General features: G+C 34.1%; 7 protein-coding genes across 7 annotated transcripts; 4 read left to right on the top strand and 3 right to left on the bottom strand.

The window, feature by feature from the left end:
* Nucleotides 1–426: 426 nt before the first annotated feature.
* On the bottom strand, nt 427–798 carry ATP20 (F1F0 ATP synthase subunit g; the record flags this gene model as incomplete). The annotated part of the gene is made up of 1 exon (XM_071055121.1): nt 427–798. One exon carries the CDS (start codon nt 796–798, stop codon nt 427–429), a length of 372 nt encoding a protein of 123 aa, XP_070909814.1.
* Nucleotides 799–1293: 495 nt separating this feature from the next.
* On the bottom strand, nt 1294–4068 carry MCM4 (MCM DNA helicase complex subunit MCM4; the record flags this gene model as incomplete). The annotated part of the gene is made up of 1 exon (XM_071055120.1): nt 1294–4068. The coding sequence occupies one exon, from the start codon at nt 4066–4068 to the stop codon at nt 1294–1296; it is 2775 nt and encodes a 924-aa protein (XP_070909813.1).
* A 634-nt stretch (nt 4069–4702) lies between these two features.
* On the bottom strand, nt 4703–6496 carry RLF2 (Rlf2p; the record flags this gene model as incomplete). Its single annotated transcript, XM_071055119.1, has 1 exon — nt 4703–6496. The coding sequence occupies one exon, from the start codon at nt 6494–6496 to the stop codon at nt 4703–4705; it is 1794 nt and encodes a 597-aa protein (XP_070909812.1).
* A 346-nt stretch (nt 6497–6842) lies between these two features.
* On the top strand, nt 6843–7295 carry DSS4 (guanine nucleotide exchange factor DSS4; the record flags this gene model as incomplete). The annotated part of the gene is made up of 1 exon (XM_071055118.1): nt 6843–7295. One exon carries the CDS (start codon nt 6843–6845, stop codon nt 7293–7295), a length of 453 nt encoding a protein of 150 aa, XP_070909811.1.
* Nucleotides 7296–7911: 616 nt separating this feature from the next.
* Nucleotides 7912–8649, top strand: TIF6 (translation initiation factor 6; the record flags this gene model as incomplete). The annotated part of the gene is made up of 1 exon (XM_071055117.1): nt 7912–8649. The coding sequence occupies one exon, from the start codon at nt 7912–7914 to the stop codon at nt 8647–8649; it is 738 nt and encodes a 245-aa protein (XP_070909810.1).
* Nucleotides 8650–15648: 6999 nt separating this feature from the next.
* On the top strand, nt 15649–16677 carry RNJ42_04952 (C2H2-type zinc finger protein; the record flags this gene model as incomplete). Its single annotated transcript, XM_071055116.1, has 1 exon — nt 15649–16677. The coding sequence occupies one exon, from the start codon at nt 15649–15651 to the stop codon at nt 16675–16677; it is 1029 nt and encodes a 342-aa protein (XP_070909809.1).
* Nucleotides 16678–19664: 2987 nt separating this feature from the next.
* Nucleotides 19665–20642, top strand: MRX21 (Mrx21p; the record flags this gene model as incomplete). Its single annotated transcript, XM_071055115.1, has 1 exon — nt 19665–20642. One exon carries the CDS (start codon nt 19665–19667, stop codon nt 20640–20642), a length of 978 nt encoding a protein of 325 aa, XP_070909808.1.
* Nucleotides 20643–20699: the final 57 nt, after the last annotated feature.

Here is a 20699-nt window from a genome sequence, read left to right as displayed (position 1 = left end):
GATAGAAGGTGCAAAATGTACAGTGTTTTTAATTATATGAAAATTACACAATAGTGTAGTTGTGAAAGAATATTCCCATAATGATAAAGATATTATAAGAGAAAACTTTTCGAATTTTAGTGGTGTAGCCCTTTACTATTTTTTGAAAGACTAAAATTTCAACAATATATGTAATTCTCTCCAGGTAGAATATTAATTAAAATAATAACAGTCAACGATTCTAATAATGAGATTTTCTTTTATTAGATCTTCAATATTATGTGTGGAAAATATAATAAATAATTGGTTTGTTTTTCAGTCTTAATATAGAATCATGCATTGAATATATTCATGTGATGGTTGTGTGAAAAAAGGATATAAGGTTATTATTATTTTTAAAATTTGATTAGTGTATCTGAGAGGTTTTATTTCAATTTTGCCCAGAGTTTAATGGCCAGAAGCTACTTCATGGTTGTAGTTTTTGTAACCAATCAACTTTCTTCTACCAATAATTTGACCCACAGAGTAAAAACCTAGGAATTGGATGAAATAAGAACCATATTTAATGGCTTCTGGTTTCTTGATATTCTTAACACAGTTCATAATACTGGCTGGTTTTTGAGTATATTGCAAGGCCTGTTTATAAAGGTTGTTGTAGACAGTCTTAAATTCACTAACGCTAGGTGGTTTCAAACCTTCCTTGACGTAAATTTGTTTTGAGACCTCAGCAGCGACCTTACCATAAAACACAGACTTAGTAAATAGAATGTTACCTTTTGTTACAGCAGTGTTTGCCAAACCTTGTAGACGTCCTAGCATTTCTTATTCCTTGTTAGTTTATTTTGTTTTTGTTCGGTTATTAACCACCGTAAATTTTCACACTTGTATATCTTAGACTTATGATTCAGATAGTCTTTTTCGAGGTTATCTTTCAAGACTATGGCTAACTAGATTATATTGGATTAATGCCTCAGTAGTCAGACGTTATGTGTTTGCTAACTCTCGCTTGCTCCGGGCGCTCCTTGCAACAGTTTTGCCGATTTTTTCATCGCTCAATGATGAAAATGGGATAACTGACCAATCAGATTTGAGAATTGGCTTTAGTTATAAAAATGGATAATATAGCTAAGTATTATGTGAAAATAGTCCTAAAAGAATGAAAGATAATGTTACAGTAGCTACAAATTAAGTATAATTTCTATTTATAATTTAGAAACATTAAAAAATGGTGCATCAAGGCCATAATTTGGTTGCCTTTTAGCTAAGACAGCGATAACAGAGGGTAATGCAGAATTATCACATAATGGGCTGCTTCTAGACCCTAATATTTAGACGAACAGATCTTCTCACACCTTCACCTAGTACGATGACTTTATCTTCTTGTTGTAATCTTGCTAAAGTATCGGATACCTGACTTGGTTCCACTCTATCCTGAGCCTGCTCGTTAATTTGTTTAATTAGTTCATTGAAGCTCATCGAATCAGCTGGGTATTCCTTCAGAATTCTAAGCATTTCTCTGGCCAGATCTTCTTGTAATTTACGTTGTATAACAGACTTACCAGTTTGCACAAGGTTCATATCGATTTTACCGGTTTTCGGATCAGTTGCATAATCCTTAATTGCGGATTTAGTCAAACGGACAGCCTCCTGGACATCTTCTAGATCAACAGTTTGTGAAAGTCTCATTTTGGCGTGAGCCTCTGACAGACGGATCATACTTTCTAGTTGTCTAGTGGTAGCCGTGATTCTCTTTTCGTCTGATCTTGAGTCATCACCCATTTTTCTCATAGCAACATATGCCCTCACTAATTCATTCTTTGCTTGTTCTGTTACTAGTGGGTGGATATTTTGTTTCACATAATTTATGTACATTGTCAAAAACTCGATTGGTAAGACATCATCATTAGCGACATGTGCTGGTTTATCCTCCAAATACAGACTTGTTAAATGCTGAGCTAGTTCTCTATCCGTACTTTCGTCAACTTTATCTAAAATTAAATATACCAGATCAAATCTGGATAATAGAGGTGGAGGTAAATCAATATTCTCTGTGACAGGTAGATTAGGATTATAGCGGGAGCCTATTGGATTTGCACTCGCTAAAATCGAACTTCTTGCATTCAAGGTAGTAATAATACCTGCTTTTGCAACAGATATGGTCTGTTGTTCCATAACTTCGTGGAGAACTGACCTTGTTGAGTCACTCATCTTGTCAAATTCATCAATACAACAGATACCACCATCTGAAAGGACTAGTGCACCACTTTCAAGGACTAATTGTTTCGTGTCTACGTCTCTTGTGACGTAAGCGGTCAAACCAACTGCAGATGAACCTTTACCAGAGGTATATACACCTCTGGGAGCAATTTTGTGGACATATTGAAGAATTTGTGATTTTGAGGTAGAGGGATCACCACATAATAGAATGTTGATATCACCTCTGTATCTTCCACCTTTCTTAAATGTTTTATTTGTACCACCGAATAACTGGAGAAGGATACCCTTCTTAACATCATCCAACTCAAAGATACTTGGTGCAATTGATCTAGCTAAAAGATCATAAAGATCTGTTCTCTTGGCAACTTCATGAATCTTTGCAATCTCTGCATCAGAAATAGGTCTCACCTCTTCAACATCACTGTTATCAATTTTATTTTGCATTAACTCTTGTTCAATTGTAGAAGTATCAATACCAATTCTCATATTGGATACTTTTTTGACATGGACAACATCAACGTAAGTCTTATATAACGATTTGAGTACACGTTGCCTTGAGTTAGCTTTAATAGGGATAGATCTGAATGTACCAGTGATTTCTATTCTATCACCAGCTCTACATGAGTCAACCAGCTCGTCATATACACAAAGGGAAACAGAATGAGGTGTTTGTCCATCAGGGACAAGATCAGGAGTCTCCTGAAGCTTAATAACTTGCTTATCCGCAAAAGAACATCTGTTGTGGATTAGGGACATAGAATTGGCTTCGTTACAATCGACACGTTCGCATCTTGCGGGTTCTTGTATAACACCTCTGTCTATTTCCACAGCCATCGTATGGTCACATACATTACATTTGAAAAACGCAACTTTCATATCAGGAATAACCGGTGTAGCTCTTAATACTAAACCTTTCAAGCTGATCAATTTGTCTATATCATTTGGATTTAGTTCTCTCATACCTTTCTGTGTCTCAACATTATATGGTCTGACCTTATAGAACTTTGACTCAATTTCATCTAATTGGTTTTCGAGTTGATTATCTACCACCAATGAGACCATACAGTCCTTAATAGTTTGATCCATAATCGAAATTACTTCTTGAGGGTAGTTTAGCAGTTGGTGATATAGTTCTTCGGTTTGTTTGAAAGCTAGTAAATTCCTAGCATCTAGATTTAAATTCGATGTACCAAGCTCTCTCATTTCATTTAACTGCTTGATATAATATAATTCTTCATCAGTTGTATCATCTATTAATTCCGTCCTTTCGTCTAGCGTCTTTCTGTATTTATATTTGAATGACATTAAGAAATTCCTAAAGTTGTTAGCACATTCCTGAATACTAACATTCGTACCCCAGATGATCCTGAGAGGCTCTGTAGCCTCAGAAGGCAGAGATGAGGAAGATGAAGATGTAGGCTGCATTCCAGACCTTGAATCGAAATCAATAATTCTACGTGGAGATGATAAATCCGAAGCATGGATATCGTTACGTCTCAAATTCGTCCTCTGCGAGGAGTAACGGCCTAATGTGGAGGAGGAACTGTCTAAGTTGAGTCTATCACTTCTGATATCAGAGAAACGCCCTGCGCCACTTGGTGTACCAGCAGCCAAATGGGATCTAGCTGACCTTCCCTGGGAGCTGTAGTCAGAATTCTGTCCTCTAGAAGATGATGGGAAACGAATTGGTGAAGATTGACCTATCTGTTGTGTCCCATTCCCCTGAGGAGGTTGAGATGAGGAAGAGTTGAAGAAAAGAGCTGGACTTGAGGGATCACCATTAGGTCCCATACTTGAAGGTTGGTTATGACCTGGAGAAGAACTCCCATCACCTTGAGGACCCAAGACTGGAGAACTTGGTTGGTTAGACATTTTATTATCGGTATTACTATGTTGAATTCGATATATGGTTTGTGGTTATATGCTTGTTTATCTCTTTCGTCTTCTTACTTTTTCTAAACTATTCAACTTTCTTTTTTCTGATTAATAGTAAGAGAAAACCAACTATACAGATCTTATATCCCAGAGTAATCGATTATTGATATAGGGATTGCCTAGACTAGATCTAATTGGTATAACTTGAGTTTTCATTATTGGATGTTGTAGTAATCAATGGCTGATAGATTTCGATGAAAAAAAAAATTTCAATTCTGTCAGCCCGGGCAAAGAAATAAATTAAGATTTCCTATTTAGGAAATCTAATTAGTATTAGTATAATAAAGCATATCAAGTTCAGAGGTAATCTAGAAACCTTATTTTTAGACTACTGTGAAGAGCTATTTTAAGTTGTATATTATATTATTTAATTAATGTTGATTTATGTTTTGCTCTACTCTTTTTTCATGAAATATCAGCACTTATATTCCTGATATAATGGGCAGACATTTTGATATATGTAAAGTGGAATAAAGTAATAAGTGTATTATAAATAAAAATGTAGTGATATATTTGTTTTAACAGATATATTTTTCTTTGTTTTGTTAATGCAGTTTATGATGTGTTTTCGTTATGACGAGGTTTGTATTTCATTGTCTATCTTTTTTTGTAGGTTGTCCCAATTGTCTTTATCCTTTATAATCCATTTCCGATCGTCGTTCGTTTTTCCAGTCAGCCGTATAGCATATTCTTTTACTGTGTTTTTGACTGTTTGTTTATTGTATTGTGGTAAGTTTTTCTGTACAATTTCTGTAATTGTGGCTAGCGAGAATGTGCTACCTTGGACCTCTTTGAACAGTTTTAATAAATCGGTGGCCTCTGTTATCAGTGTTTTGGCTTTTTTATCCGGTGAGCCAGAAGGAGTTGATACTTCGGATAAATCTTGATCACCAAGTGTTCTCTTATTATCATTAGAGGCTAAAGATGACTTTTTCGGCGATGCAGAAGGTGATATATAATTTGGGTCGATCGGGAACTGGTGTTGTTCGGAGAGGGATACCGCTGAAACTTTCTTGAAGTACTGTTTATCCTCCGCATCGAACTTTTCTACATCGATTCTCAATTGTACTATCGGTATCAGTGGGCCTACGAATTTCTTCTTAGAGTTGTTCTTGGAATTTATATCACCATCCTCAGTATCCAAGAACCCATCGAACTCACCCTCGCTCGCCATATCCTCTTCTTCCTCTTCATCTTCATCACCGCTTTCCAGGTTGTCGACCTCTTCGCCGTCTTCTTCCTCCTCGTTTACCCATTCCAAATCTGAATCATAGTCGTAATTAAACCCCGTGACTTCGATAGAGAAGGGATTGTCCACAGGAAGTTGAAACTCTTTTGAATAAGTACCCACATAAGGTGGCCTCACATTTTCGTAGAATTTGATGTATTTCTGTGGAACCAGTGACAAAAGCTTTTGAAGCTCCTCATCACTCTTCTCTTTTGCTGTCATTTGTTGCAGCAGCGAAATTGCAGTTAGTCTAACTGGATATCCCCTTTTATTTATTCTCCTCTCAGCTAACCAATTGACAGGTTCCAGTTCTGAGTCAGCATGATGGCTTCTCATTAGAGAGTCAATCATTTCTTTACTATCTTGAAGTTCCTTCCCAGTCATCTTCCAACTGTCATTGAGCTTGACGCTATCTCTGGCGTAGAAGGGAAGGAAAAACTTTTCGTAGTCACTCTTAACTACCTCAGGCTTTGATGATTCATCTGTAACTTTGCGGAAAAAGTTACCTATTCTCGATTGAGCCCTCTCTTTAGCCTCTTCCTTCTGCTTCTTCTCCTCTTCTAATTTACGTTTCTCTTCCTCTAATTTACGCTTCTCTTCTTCTTTTTGTCGTCTTTCTTCCTCTCTTTGACGCTTTTCTTCCTCCTTCTGTATTCTCAATTGCTCTCTCTTCTTCTTCTCTTCTTCACGTTGCTGTTCTTTCCTCTTCTTCTCTTCTTCGCGTTGTTGATCCTTCTTGCGCTTCTCTTCTTCACGTTGTTGCTCCTTCTTTCGTCTTTCTTCTTCACGTTGTTGTTCTTTCTTTCGTCTTTCTTCTTCACGTTTCAATCTTTCTTCTTCTTTCTTCTTCTCTCGTTGCACTTTCTCCAAAAGTCGTAACTCTTCCTTCTTCTTCTTCTCTTCCTCCTTTTTCTCTTCAGACTCCCGTATCCTCTTTGATTTCTTCAAACCATCTTTATTATCCCCATCTGCAGAGTTATCATCCTTATTTTTCTCTTGTTTAGAATTGCTTTCAGCATTTCTATCTTCGGTTATTATCTCTTCCTTCTCCTCTAAATCAATCACTTCAGAAATGACCTTCTTATTCTTGGGAACATTCTGGAAGAATGATAGTATACCTTTCTGATTCTCCGTCATCTATTCTGCCCCACCCTAACAACTATATTTTGCAACCACACTTTACTCAGTATTATATATTGCTGACTTAAAGAAAGACTTATTTTAGCCAACTTTCTTTGATAAATACCACGTCAAATTTGGGTGTATCAATAATTTACTCGAACGCGATGGGCCAACGAAGCTTATAATATTTTTTCTTTTAGCACTGTGCTTTTTTTTTCAATGGAACTCGCTCTCTCATTGAAGTTGAAAAAAAAAAAAAAAATTTTTTTCAATTGTTGGATATAATCTGTAATTCCATACTGATATTAGCAGTAATACTATAATAATCAGTTAAAACAGTAATACTAATTTTAAAGAAAGGATGGCTTCCAAGGTTAGACGTGCCAATTGTACTTTTGACGAGTGTTTCAGCCCTTTAATCAATGTTCCAGCAGTGGGCTCAACTACCACCGACAGGTTGATCTACTTGCCAGCTCGTATCATGGAGAAGTACAAGTTCATGGAGTCTCGTAGTGAAGCTGAGGCTAACCCAAAGGAAGAGTACGAGTTCTTGATCGTGCCAGAGTTCTTCGATTTTGAAAACATCGCTGTGTCCCGTGAATTATGCGAAGTCGAAGAGGACAAGGAGAACCCTGAGTTCAAGTTCAAGTGGGATGGTCATGAATGGGAATTGATCTTCTGTCAGAGATACTTGGCTTGTGCTGAATGTGACCGTGGTCCAATTGGTATGCTATGCCACATCCAAGATGCTAACGACAGATCTAACACAAGAAGAATCTGTCTATTGAGCATCTCCAGTGTCTCATGCAAATAGATGGAAGAAAGAAAAAAAAGGAAGAACTCTAATAAAAAAATTCCAACCTCTAATGACAAATAAAAATAAAATAAATCACAGTTAAATCCTTATTTAAATACAAAATAAAACTTACTTACGATGTTGCAGTTCTCTGGTTGTTTTGTTTGCTATTTTAGAAAATATCTAAAATCTGAAAAAAGAGAATCAGAACAAGATAAAAGACAATGATACAATATAAAATATATATAAGATAGAATTTTAATATAAGATATTAGTTTATATATGTGTCTTGTTAAGCGCTTAAATATCGCCATCTACCTTGAAAAGTCAGCATTTGATTTCGTGGAAAGTGTCTCCGGGTAAATGATTTGGGCTTAAAAAAAATTTTTTGCAAAACTTAAAAAAAAATTTGCGATGAGCATTTCTTGTTTGATTTGCGATGGATAGTAATTAATAGCAGTACTATTTGGGAGGCTATTTTAATCTCATAACCTTTTTGCGAATAATAATCAGGAAAACCTTTCTGTTATACTAAAGGACTAAAAGAAATCAGTAAAAGATAAGAACGTTCTTTAAATTTAAACGAAAAAATCAATTTAGACAAAAAAAAAGAAGAAAGTAATTTTATATCATAATGGCATCCAGAACTCAATTTGAAAATTCTAATGAAATCGGTGTATTCTCCAAGTTAACCAACACCTACTGTTTAGTAGCTGTTGGTGGTTCTGAAAACTTTTACTCTGCTTTTGAAGCTGAGTTGGGTGATTCTATTCCTATTGCACACACTACTATTGCTGGTACTCGTATTATCGGACGTATGACTGCTGGTAACCGTCGTGGTCTTTTGGTTCCTACCCAAACCACTGATCAAGAACTACAGCACTTGAGAAACAGTTTGCCTGATTCTGTTAAGATCCAAAGAGTTGAAGAGAGACTTTCTGCTCTAGGTAATGTTATCTGCTGTAACGATTACGTCGCTTTGGTACACCCTGACATTGACCGTGAGACCGAGGAACTTATTGCTGATGTTCTAGGTGTTGAAGTGTTCAGACAAACTATCTCCGGTAATATATTAGTCGGTTCATACTGTTCTTTGAGTAATCAAGGTGGTTTGGTGCATCCACAGACTAGTATCCAAGATCAGGAAGAACTGTCATCTCTTCTACAAGTCCCATTGGTTGCTGGTACTGTAAACCGTGGTAGCGCAGTCGTTGGTGCAGGTATGGTTGTAAATGACTATTTGGCTGTTACCGGTCTAGATACTACCGCCCCAGAATTGAGTGTTATCGAAAGTATTTTCAGACTACAAGATGCTCAACCAGACTCTATATCTGGTAACCTGCGTGATACTTTGATCGAAACATACTCTTAGTTTTATTTCCTAGAGTTGATGTTTTTATATTTTAGTAATTAATGTATCATAGTAACATAAGGTAAAAGAAAGCCGTAGAATACAGGGAAAAAGAAAATTTTACAAAAGAATAGCCTTTTTTTTTTAATCAGAAAGGAAGAATAGAGAATTTAGTAATAATAACCATAATCCCTTATGAGTTCAATGCTATTATGCCAAATTAAATTTATTACAGTCTTTATTTATCCATCGGAAAATCAACCATGAGGAAGTACTCGCATATCATTATTATTTTGTTCATTTCTATGTCGTATTGAGAGAGTTTTCATTAAAATACTAGCGGTGAAAAAAAAAATAAAAAACTTTACATTAATTTCATCACCGTTTTGTTATTTAAGTGTATTTGCTTTATCAAAATGTATTATCAAAGATTTAAATTCTCGATACAATTGACATGTTTATATTATTTTCGCAACGTTGAGAGTATTAGCTAGCCTCTTTTTTTTTTGAATATTTCTTATCAATTATAATTCATAAACTAATTCTTGGGATTCATCAATCTTAAATTTTTGCATATTTTTTTGTTCCTTTTTTTTTCTTTTGTACCTCCTTCTTTCCTATATTTTATAATCATTTCATTTTTTTTTTTGTAAAATACATAGCGCAGGATATATCTTGCATGGTAGAGTGTGTCTATTAACTTCTTTTTTTAGTAATATTTTTTTTTTTTTTCAATTGTTAAAGACTATAAGGAGTGTTTCAATACTTTTAACCCATTACCATTCTCTTTCTCCTTTTTAAGGAATAGGGGCAATTAAGTGCCGTTGTATTAAGGCTAATAACATCGACCATTTTACCGTTTTAGAATTGATTATTATCAACTCACTTCTTGATATTCTCCATACAGGAATTTGGGTGTTGTATATTTTTCTTTTACTAATAGTGAATAAGTATTGAATGAATGATTTATATGATTAGAATTCGTCAAGTTAATAATAATTTTGACCTAAACAGGAAATTTTGTAATAATCACAGTTATCGGCGTTGAAAGCAACTCAAGTAAATGAGATTCTTATTTCTTCTAGTGCATTGAAACTCAAATATTAAATTGCTTGTTTGTTTGTTTTTATTGATAAGATATCAAAAGTGACAGCATTTCTTTAGTAGTTGCTCTTTTTTTCTAAATTAATAGAATACAATGGGGCAAATATTGCTTTCGATAGAGCAAGATATGGAATTTTTTTATTCTTTTTTTTTTTTATCCACATTTCTTCTCTATCAACCTGATGAAGAAACTTATCCTATTCCTAGTCCTTCCGATCAAGGTCATATCGATGATAAAAGACATAAAGACGATATTTCTTGGGCAATATTATGATTAGTTTTTTCAAGAGGGTTAATTAAACTTTCTTTTCCACTGAGGGTTTTATTTTTCTAATTTATTGCAATTCCTTTTTTTGATAATGTTAGGATTTTATATTATCTTTTGGTATTGACGTATGTACATGTTGTTTTTTCTAAACGTATACTCTTAATGACTCTTTAGAAGACCTACTTGATTTTGTAAGTAACTTTCTTTAGGTAACTGCCAAGGCAAAAACTGTACATAAGGAGAAAAAAGCCCAATTTATTTCCTCGGCATTGCTCTGAATTAGAAATCCGATTAGACAGAAACAAAAAGAAACGACTGGAGTTGTGTTTGACACATAAATTCTTTGGAAGACGACTAAATAGCTGTAGGGAATGCAGTTTCCTTTTCATTTTTCTTTTTTCCTTCTCCAAATGATGCCATGCGTAGAAGAGGGGTGGAAAAGATGAAACGAATCTCATAAAGAAAAATCTCTATAGAAAAACTAGTAGAAGCGGAGAAAACGATAGGAAATAAGAAAGGCAAGAAATTTTTCATCGTACCATTACTTATACAAAACCGAAGTGGAGAGCGGTGGAAAGAAAAGAAAGGCAATAAATAATGCTAGTAGAGAAACCTCCTGCACATGTTTAGTGGCTTCTCGGTTACCGGGACAACATCATGATTTTCCTAGGCAACACTGTCATTGTCCTAAGGAACGCTATTAATAGAACTATGAGAATATCTGAGGAGTGAGGAATTCTAGATTTTAGTCCTAAAATTATCTGCCACGGATGACAATCAGCGTGGATTTTTTTTTCTTCTTTGCAATTTATATCTACTAATTGAACGCAAGCAATTGAGGGTAATTGTTCATGTGAACGTGGATGGACGGGATAACATTATTAAAAACTTAAGGTTCGGGGACACCACGAGGAAAAGTTAAGATGTATTCATGAGATTAGTATATTTTACTATTTTTTTCTAGTATTTTTTTCTTTTTCTTTCTTGTGCATGGAATGAGGGATTTTTTTTTCCTAAGAATATTCGTTGACTTGAGATTTATTCAAGTATTTTATTTTGGCTTTGTTTCTGTTTTTAGTTTGTTTCAAGAGAAACACTATGGATGACAATGCCTAACTGTTAAAATCACCAAAAAAATCTAAAAAAAAAGGAAAATCCTCATGGCTACATGCTAGTGATGGTGGGGGTGTTAAGGTGGAGTACGTATGACTTTAATGCTAACTGTGCTACATACAGATACTCGGCAGATAAGAGTGTACGTTCCTATTTCGGTGCATGTGTAAGTGTGAGCAGAAAGCTGAACATAACGGATCCGTTAATCAGCTAAGAAAAGTATGGACAAAAGGAATGTTACCCCTAACAACCATTGAGAAAAAGGAACTTTTTGTGATATTCGAGAATATAGCGTTTATGCGGCATTCTCTATCGGCTTCGGCCGGACTTCCGGAAAAAATAAAAAATTAGATGTCACGTTGAGTTTGTTCATCATATATAATTTTAATACAAAATTTGTTGAACAGATGGGTCTACGTAGTATTCTAGATATTGATTTTCTATATTAACAATTCTACGCTTTTAATGATTCTTTCCCTTTTTCTATGTTTGGGTCAATTCTCCAAATCTGAATTTCTTAGTCTTAACCTCCTACATAGTGATGATCGTTATTCATAAATTTCTTTTTTTTTTTTGATAGTTGAATTTACCATATTTCGATGCCTTGTCATACATGATTTAAGCGTGTGACACACAAAAATCTATTTTTAAATATTTCAGACTTCTTCATTTAGTTTTTTTTTTATCCAATTTCTATATGATAAAGAAACATTAATATTTTTTTTTGACAATATGCATTATAATTTATCTATGTGGTTATTGGCATTTATGTATTCGACTATATAGTTCACAGTATCGGCACGGTTGTTGTTGTAATGCCGGGGGTCGGGACGAAATAAAAAAAAGTTAAAAAAACAAAAATTGTATACTGGTAAATAAAGGTTCTTCTCGTAATAATTTGCGCTAGAGTAAATCCACATACTCCAACAAGAAGGGGGCGGATTATGGATAATCAAGCGGGATATCTTTCTTTTTTTTTTTAATTTCATTTCTATGTATTTTCGCATATTTGTTCTTATTTTTTATTTTTCGCAAATTTTTTATACTGCACCTTTCTTTACTTATCTTAATTTAATATTTTTTATTAAAATGAGTCAATACGTCATTAAAGTAGTTTCACGGGTGGTTCTTGATATGAAATTGTTGTTATTATTAGTTTTTGTTAAATTGAGGTGATCAACCCGAGATATCCGAAATACGTTCGTCCCGCTGTTTACAAATCAAATCTCTGTACCAAAGAAACTTCAGGGTCCTTAATCCGCATGGACCGGAATAAATTAGTTCTGGTTCACTGACAGTAAAATACCACAGATCGGGGTGCAGTAGGGCAGATAAGTGAAATAGACGTCACATCCTCCTCATCTGGCCTACTCTAAGTAAAACACCGTAAGGTTGACGTTTTTGTTACAGTACCTAAAGTTTAAAAGAAGAAGAAGAAAAAAGAAAATCACAATTATCAGCAAAATTCTTTAAACTAGATTTTCTAAAAGCACATTCCCTTTTTCTAGCTGTTCAACATAGTTTTCCCTACGCCTGTCATACCAAAAATGGGTTATCCGCACTTTGACTGCACCCTTCTCTAACATACAGACCAATGTAACTCCTACTCCTTTTAATGGGGGGAATGAATACCGATTACAGACACACACCCCATAGTCTCCTTCGAGTCCTTCTATCCGAATTGAGGAGAGCCAAGAGTGGAATTTTTCTTCTATCCCAGAAAAAAAAATCTAATAACCCCCAGACAAATGCGGTACAGGTTGAGTATGAGATTTGATTAAAAAGAAGCTTTAATTATTCCGTTTCCACGTTGTTTTTTGCACCGGTTAATAAATAGAATGAAGAGGGGGGGGGATATAGTAGCGTTTTTATTTTTTGTTCCCTCCCTTTTTTCTATAAAATATTTATTTTTAGATTGCTTTTTAATTTCTTTCTTCTTTACAGGTTGGTCTCTTTTCTCTGTTACGTAGAACCTCTGGTAGCACTCACCGGCCCTACCATTTGCATTTCTCTTTATAACTCCTACAACACTCTCTGCGAAATTTGATACGAGAGGGATATCCCTCTCCTGTCTTTTTTTCTTTTTTTTATTAGGGTCCATATAACTACGTATCATAGATAGGATATAGAGACGACGATTGGCGTCAACAAACTTCCTTGAACAAACCGCCGTACAAATAATGGTAAAGAAGGAAAAAAGGAAAATTTGCTTCTTCGTTGTTGTCTACCAACCAGCAAGAACACCAAAACAGAGTCATCGCCATGCAATTGTATTTATTTTTTCTCTCCTTCCCCCCCCCTTCTGCTTCCGCTTGTAACAGTTGACAGGTAAAGTCGTAGATATGACGCGGTAAGATCAACTAGCACAAATCCCTTAGAGGAACAAAAAAAAAAACGCACATCCTTTTCTTCATTTCTTAGGAAATTTTATTTTTTAAGGGCCCAACTTTTTTTGTTGTTGTCGTACTCGTATCGCCATTGTGGAGCTACAGGGGAAATTCTGTTATCCCGCAAATGTAGCCATAAAGTTTTTTTGTAGGGGATAGTCTGTGAAGAAAACAAGGCAACTTTTCTATTTTATAGTTTTCCAAAAAAAAAAATATGCACAGTGAAGAATGGGAAGGACCTGGAAGGGCCCTAAAACGAAAGAAAACAACTAAAAAGAAAAGAATAGAGGGATAAAAAAGGGACGTGATGGATACGGGGAAATTACTGTGAAGTACGACTTGATGATGATGCATCGCCAATCTAGTCGCACTATGACAGCCTCGAAAACCCTTTTGCCCTACGACAACAAAATCTTAGAAAGATAAAAAAAAATAAATAAAATGGCGAATAATAACAAAGGGGACTAAGGGAGAAAAGTGTAAAACAACATGGAGACCGTATGGATTAAAAAAGGGCATTACAATGCAGCACAAAGAAACACAGATGAAGGAAGAAAATATTCATATTGCATTACTATGGAACGGACTGTGGAGAGTTTGTTTTTAGAGTAAGGAAGTAAAGAAGAGATTTTTTATGGCCACAAATGCTCACTCAAAACTCTCACACCCTCGTTGCAGGCAATTTTGTTATTGTTTGTTGTTTTTTTTTGCTATCCATTCTATATATTACTTTTTCCTTTTGTGTGTGGATTGTCAATCTAGAAGAAAATGTAGAAGAAAGCCAATATACCTAAAGAATTAGGACATCATACCACGTAACATACTAAAAAAATTTATTCCTTATTAGCGATAATTGTTTATCTTCCTTTGGGGATTTCTGTGTAAAAAAAAAAAAATTAAGTCTACAAAATAAAGCCCAAACTAAGGAAAAAACAACTCATTCTTTTTAGTCCCAAGAGTGGCGTTTCCCGTACTTCTTCCCCCTCCTTCGGTAGAGACACAAGATGTAGTAAGGCCAAATTAAAACCAGAAACCTTCTATTCCCATCATGTTCCTCCATCCCTCAATGATTAACTTATTATTATTTGTCTTGCACATTATTCTATGCATAACACTCAGCATTTGCTCCAAGTTTTCTTCGTCGCTTGTTCATTATTATATTTTGTTTTTTTTTTGCCATTTCATTATAGAAGTTCTCGTACACATACAGTAACATACTTTAGGAAGTTCCGATTTTAACACTTACTCTTACGCCGTTGTTCACTAGTGTTGATCTATTTAGGAAATGTTAAAAAAGGATGCAGGAGCCTTTGCATTATTATTTTACATATCCTTTTTTTAATTATTACATTACTAGTATATTTCTTTTTTTTTATTTTAATTTTTTTTTCCTAATATCATGGCCCTCTTTTTGATATTCTTTTTTTTTTCTTTTTCCTCTTTTTTTATTGTCTTTTTGATTTTTATTTACTTCACAAATAAAGAAAAGGAATTAATTACGCACTGATTTCAATACCTCTCTCTCTCTCTTTGTCTATCTAACTAAACCTTTCTTCCGCCAGCCCTTTCTAAGATAAAAGAAACTTTTTAGTATTAATAATACTAAAATATCTTACAATTTCTTGTCATGTATACAAAAAAAAAAAATATCGAGGATTTGTTTAGAAGAGGGATGAGAAGAGGAGTTAGAACTTGAAGGCAATGGACGTGGCTAGCCCTTTCACAGCAATAAATATTTACATTCCTTTGTTTTCTATTGTATAGATTTGATTTGATTAGATGTTATAATTTTTATTTTCCCTCAAATTTTAAAATAATTAAAAAAAAATTAAAAAATTCTTTAAAATTTTAGAATATATAAATGCTTTACCTTTTTATAATTCGGTTTTAAAATTTTAATAATAAAAAAAAAAATTCTTTTAAAGTTGTTATACTTTTGTGTATATCATTAATTATAATTAAAAAAATTTAAATAAAACACAAGACTAGTAAAACAATTTAAAAACTATAATATAAGTATAAAGTGCTGTCTTTACCAAGAAACTTAAGCTCTTTAAATTCTTAAAAAAAACAAAAAATAGAAAAATATTTTATTTGTGATTTTTTAAGGCAAAAAAAAAAAAGAAATTTCTTTTTAAAAACTTTTAGATGAAAATGATGGCCATAATGAATGAAGAATACTATCACTTGGACAATAACGGTAAATTTGTTCCACATTTAATGACCACCCATGGTAATAAATCCAACTCTTCAAGTCCTTCAGCGGTTACAAATCAAATTCAGACCCCACATCAGGATGGTCACGTGAGCATGTCGGGGAGCATTCCGCAACAATCTCAAATGATGCCACCAAGGTCTACGTATTATATGGGACATCCATCTGTCAGTTATATACAAAGATCATCGGTTTATCAATCAATGATGGGTAATGAAGAGCCACATTACACGTATGTTAATGTTCAACAACAGCAACAACAACAGCAACAACAACAACAATCTGTGGCTATCCCCATGAGAAACTCATCTCCACTAGATGTCCAACAACAACAGATACAACAACAACAACAGATACAACAGCAACAGAAACAACAACAACAACCCTTAGTAAAACTACCACCAATTTCTGCATTAATTCCATCGTCCACGATAAGCTCTCCTCAGGTGAAACAAAACACAATGGACCCAAGACACTGTTTCTCAGCAGAACATGACAACACAAATGTGTTAATAAAACAAGAAACACCAATTATGATCAATCCAAAGAGTTATTCAGCACCTACCTCTAGTAGAAACTCATTCTCTGTACAAATACAACCGGTTGCTAACCAGCAACAACAGCAACAACAGATACTAGCTTTCGGGGCTGGAGGAATCCCAACTTCTATTCTAGATCAACACACATTAACAGAGGCAATGACGAAACAAGAAATAAAACTTACGAAGAGACAACTAAAAAAAGCTACGACGAGATTGCGTAAACAATGTCCAGTATGCGGCAAAGTTTGTTCAAGACCTTCGACATTGAAGACACATATCCTAATACATACAGGAGATACACCTTTTAAATGTACTTGGAAGAATTGTCGTAAGGCCTTCAATGTGAAATCGAACTTGTTAAGACATCTAAAGAGTCATGAAAAGAATAGTTTGGCTAAAAATCCAAACAATAAGGTGTGAGAGTGAATATGTGTATCGATATTGGAACTCCCTTCTACGATTTTCTTTTTTTCTTAATTTTAACAATGAGTTATAAAAAAGCAGGATCTATCTACATTTTATTCAATTAATAATAACGACTAAGGTTTTAATTTTTAATTTCTTAAATCTTCATTTTTTTGTTTTTGTTTTTATTTGTTTATTTGTTGGATAAAATGTCATGAGATTAAGTGTAACTATGATCCTGCTAAAAGCATCAGCATTAGCCTTAGTATCATTCAATGATACAACATACTAATCATTAATTTACTAAGCATCTAAAAAAAATCCTTGGTTATTGTTCAATGTTTTAATTTACTTTCTAATTTATTTTATTTGTTGCAAAATTCAAATCAAATCAGCATATTCTGAAATAGTTTCAAGAGTTATGGGGTCGAAGATAATAATATATTCGTTGAATTAAAAAAAAAAAGGTACAAGATTAATCATTTAAAAAAAGTGGAAATACCTCCCCCATATCTTATGTGTTATACTACAAAAACCTTTTTTTTTTTTAATTTTACTTTACTTTAGAATTTTTTTATTCTTTTTTTTTTTTTTACAATTTTACATTACTATATAAATTATCATTTATAGTATAAAGTGCAGGTAAATTTATAATAAAATTTTATTTTTTTTATTTATCATTGATACGATACTGCTTATAGCTATAACGTTTTGATAAAATAGTCAATATTTGAATGCATCCCCATTATGTGAACGAAACAAAGGGAAGGCTAAAAAAATAAAAATAAAAAATTTTTCTTCGTATTTTTTATTTGTCTCTCTTCCTACCTCTTATGGTAACGTTGCGAAGAAGCAGCCTTGTTGCTACATCTCAATCACCTGTTGATGCACGAAGCAATGTTTATTTTGAAAATTTTGGTTGTAATTCGTTTTTTGGTTGCGTTTGGAGATGTTGTACAGTGGCAACACAATGTTTTCGAAACGAATCCTGAAACGTGACTATTTTTAACGTTTATGGTGTTCTCGTTTAAATTGTGTTAAGTGGACCAATCAACCATCGGTGAATTCTTTAGATAGTAAGAACTTATTAGTTTGGTTAGTCTTACTGACTTTACAGAAATATACAACTTAAACCCTCTTTTTTTTTATGATGTTACTTTGTATGGATCGGATTTAAGGAAGAGCGTATCTTTACATTAAAGATTTAAGAGAGAAAATGGCAATTACTCTTTGAAAATTACAGTGAGATTAGTTGATAAACGTTTTGATATACATATTTGTTTTAGATTTGGTCAATCCTTAGGGGGCGGGTGTCTGAAATTTTACTACTCATCCAACAAGAAAACGAGAAAAACAACAACAAATGATATTCCCTAAAATCTGGTCTTGTATATTTTTTTCTTTTTGCTAAGTTATACACCTCGTTTTAACTTGAAAGTATTCTATAATGTTTCTAAAATTGGTTTCTAAAGAAAATCACTCGTTGATCATATCTATTTTCTAATGAACTTTTTTTTTGTTTTCTAAACTATTGGAGCCTTTCTGGATGTTTTACATTGTTCTAAAGAGAAAAGTTATAAAAGAGTTTTAAGCTAATGATAAGTATCAAAACAATACAAAACAAAATATAAGTGATATATTAACCTAATGTAGGTTTCTTTTTCATTAATAGTTACCAATAGTTTAGGGAGAGACAAGAACATCAAACGTTTTTCTTATTTGGTTGTTGAATTTTAAAAGTGACGTATTGGTGTCGATTCCGAGTAATATACAAAAAAATAAACATATCTCTCAAGGGAGGGCACCCCTTATTATTATTTTGACGTCATAAAGTAAATCATCCTGCTTTTTAGAATAATATCCTTTTAACGTTAAAGAACTATCGCCCTTTAAAACGTGTTGGCATATGCATTCAAAATAATCTGTAGCAGAGTCGTTTTCCTTGTAAGGCAGGTAAAGCATCGGTGCTTCACTTTATACAGGATAGAGGCATATTTGAAGAAAAAGAAAAAGGAATAGGACCTAGGGATAACATTCACAACTGTAATCTGGAAAAAAAGGGTAAAGTATAACCGGAGATGTGCAAAAGACGAAGAAAAGAAAGGGAAAAACAAAAAGGAGTTTTTAATTATTATGATCACACTCCCGATATAACGTGCTCGCTACTACTACATAGCAACTTCTTTGTGCAATATAAGAGAGAGAAAAGAGAAGTGAGCAGGATTAAAAAGAACAGCTCATGACATTTCGTATCAGTGACGAAATTGTGTCAATAGATTTGTGAATTAGACGTAATTTGCACTTAATAATTAATACAAAATACTAAATGAATATTTTGAACACTGACTATTAATCGTAAATCGTGTGATCAGTCATATTATGTAACGATCATAGATAGTCTGGACCTAAGAATAATCAACTAAAGAAAAAGATACTTTTGTCATTAGTAATAGGCAGCTCTACCCAATTCTCAATTATCTTGTATATTTTATTAGTTTTGAATAAAGACATTAAGGACCTCTAGAAACTCTTTATTTCTCAACAAGTTTCTATGGGAGGTTGGCCGAGTGGTTTAAGGCGTCAGATTTAGGTGAGTTGAAACACTTAAAGCTTAAATTCTCTGATATCTTCGGATGCAAGGGTTCGAATCCCTTATCTCTCATTAATTTTTTTTCTTATTTTATGTGATTTTTATTTTTTGTGTATGGTTTTTTTTCCAGCTGCGGACTACGGAGCTTTCATAGATGGTTGTAATATGCACTGGTCCGAGCTATCGGGATAGAAAGTATATTGATTCCCCTACAATATTAGCACTATTATGGGCCTAATATAGTTTTTGGCATCAGATAGTATATTGATACTTTACTATTTGATAAGTATATTATCCCTAGGGTGTGTATAATATCACACTATCATTATCGTATTTTGCATGAAATAGTCAGTGTACATATAAGCAGATTACTTATTTCAGTTTTTTTTTTCATTATAATATATCTCGAGAGATGTCAGAAGTTTTACCGGCTCTAGCTCAAGAGAATTCTGTCAAGCTGTTCTTGAAACAGGATTGGAATGTTGCTTTCATAGCTGGAGGTTTAGCAGGTGCCATTTCGAGGACTGCAGTTTCACCGTTTGAAAGAGTGAAGATCTTATTACAAGTTCAAAGCTCGACCACAGCATATAACAAAGGTCTCTTTGATGCCATTCACCAAGTATACAAAGAGGAGAACGTCAAGGGGTTGTTTAGAGGAAATGGGCTTAATTGCATAAGAGTGTTTCCATACAGTGCAGTACAGTTTGTAGTATTCGAGGGCTGCAAGAAACATATATTCCATGTAGATACGATGAAAGGTGAACAACTTACAAATTGGCAGAGGTTATTTAGTGGTGCCGTGTGCGGTGGGTGTAGTGTAGTGGCGACGTATCCTCTGGACCTGATTAGGACCCGTTTATCAGTTCAAACTGCAAATCTCTCTAAGCTTTCTAAGTCACGTGCTACAAATCTTGAGAAGCCACCAGGCATATGGAAGTTATTAACAAAGACGTATGCGGAGGAAGGTGGTATAGTTGGACTTTACAGAGGGGTATGGCCAACCAGTCTCGGTATAGTTCCCTACGTGGCATTAAACTTCGCCGTATACGAACAGTTAAAGGAATTTGTACCAGAGGGAAAGGATAATAAGCATGCACTACGAGACAGCATTTACAAGCTGGGTATGGGAGCTATCAGCGGTGGTGTAGCACAAACTATCACTTATCCCTTCGACCTCCTAAGAAGAAGGTTCCAAGTCCTCTCGATGGGTGGAAACGAATTAGGTTTCCACTATAATAGCGTATGGGACGCCCTGGTTACTATAGGTAAGAAAGAAGGATGGAAGGGTTATTACAAGGGCTTAACAGCAAACTTATTCAAAGTTGTCCCCTCTACCGCCGTGAGCTGGCTCGTCTACGAAGTAGTGTGCGACTACATAAAAATGTGGTAAAAATGTAAACTGTTCACTTTTACCCTCCTAAAAAAACATAACTGTATATAGTACTTT

The sequence above is a fragment of the Nakaseomyces bracarensis genome (assembly GCF_045282275.1).
Source record: "Nakaseomyces bracarensis strain CBM3 chromosome Unknown Scaff13_0, whole genome shotgun sequence".
Classification (NCBI taxonomy): domain Eukaryota; kingdom Fungi; phylum Ascomycota; class Saccharomycetes; order Saccharomycetales; family Saccharomycetaceae; genus Nakaseomyces; species Nakaseomyces bracarensis.
The sequence above is the reverse complement of the archived record's forward strand: the minus strand, read 5'-3'. Positions and strand labels throughout refer to the sequence as shown.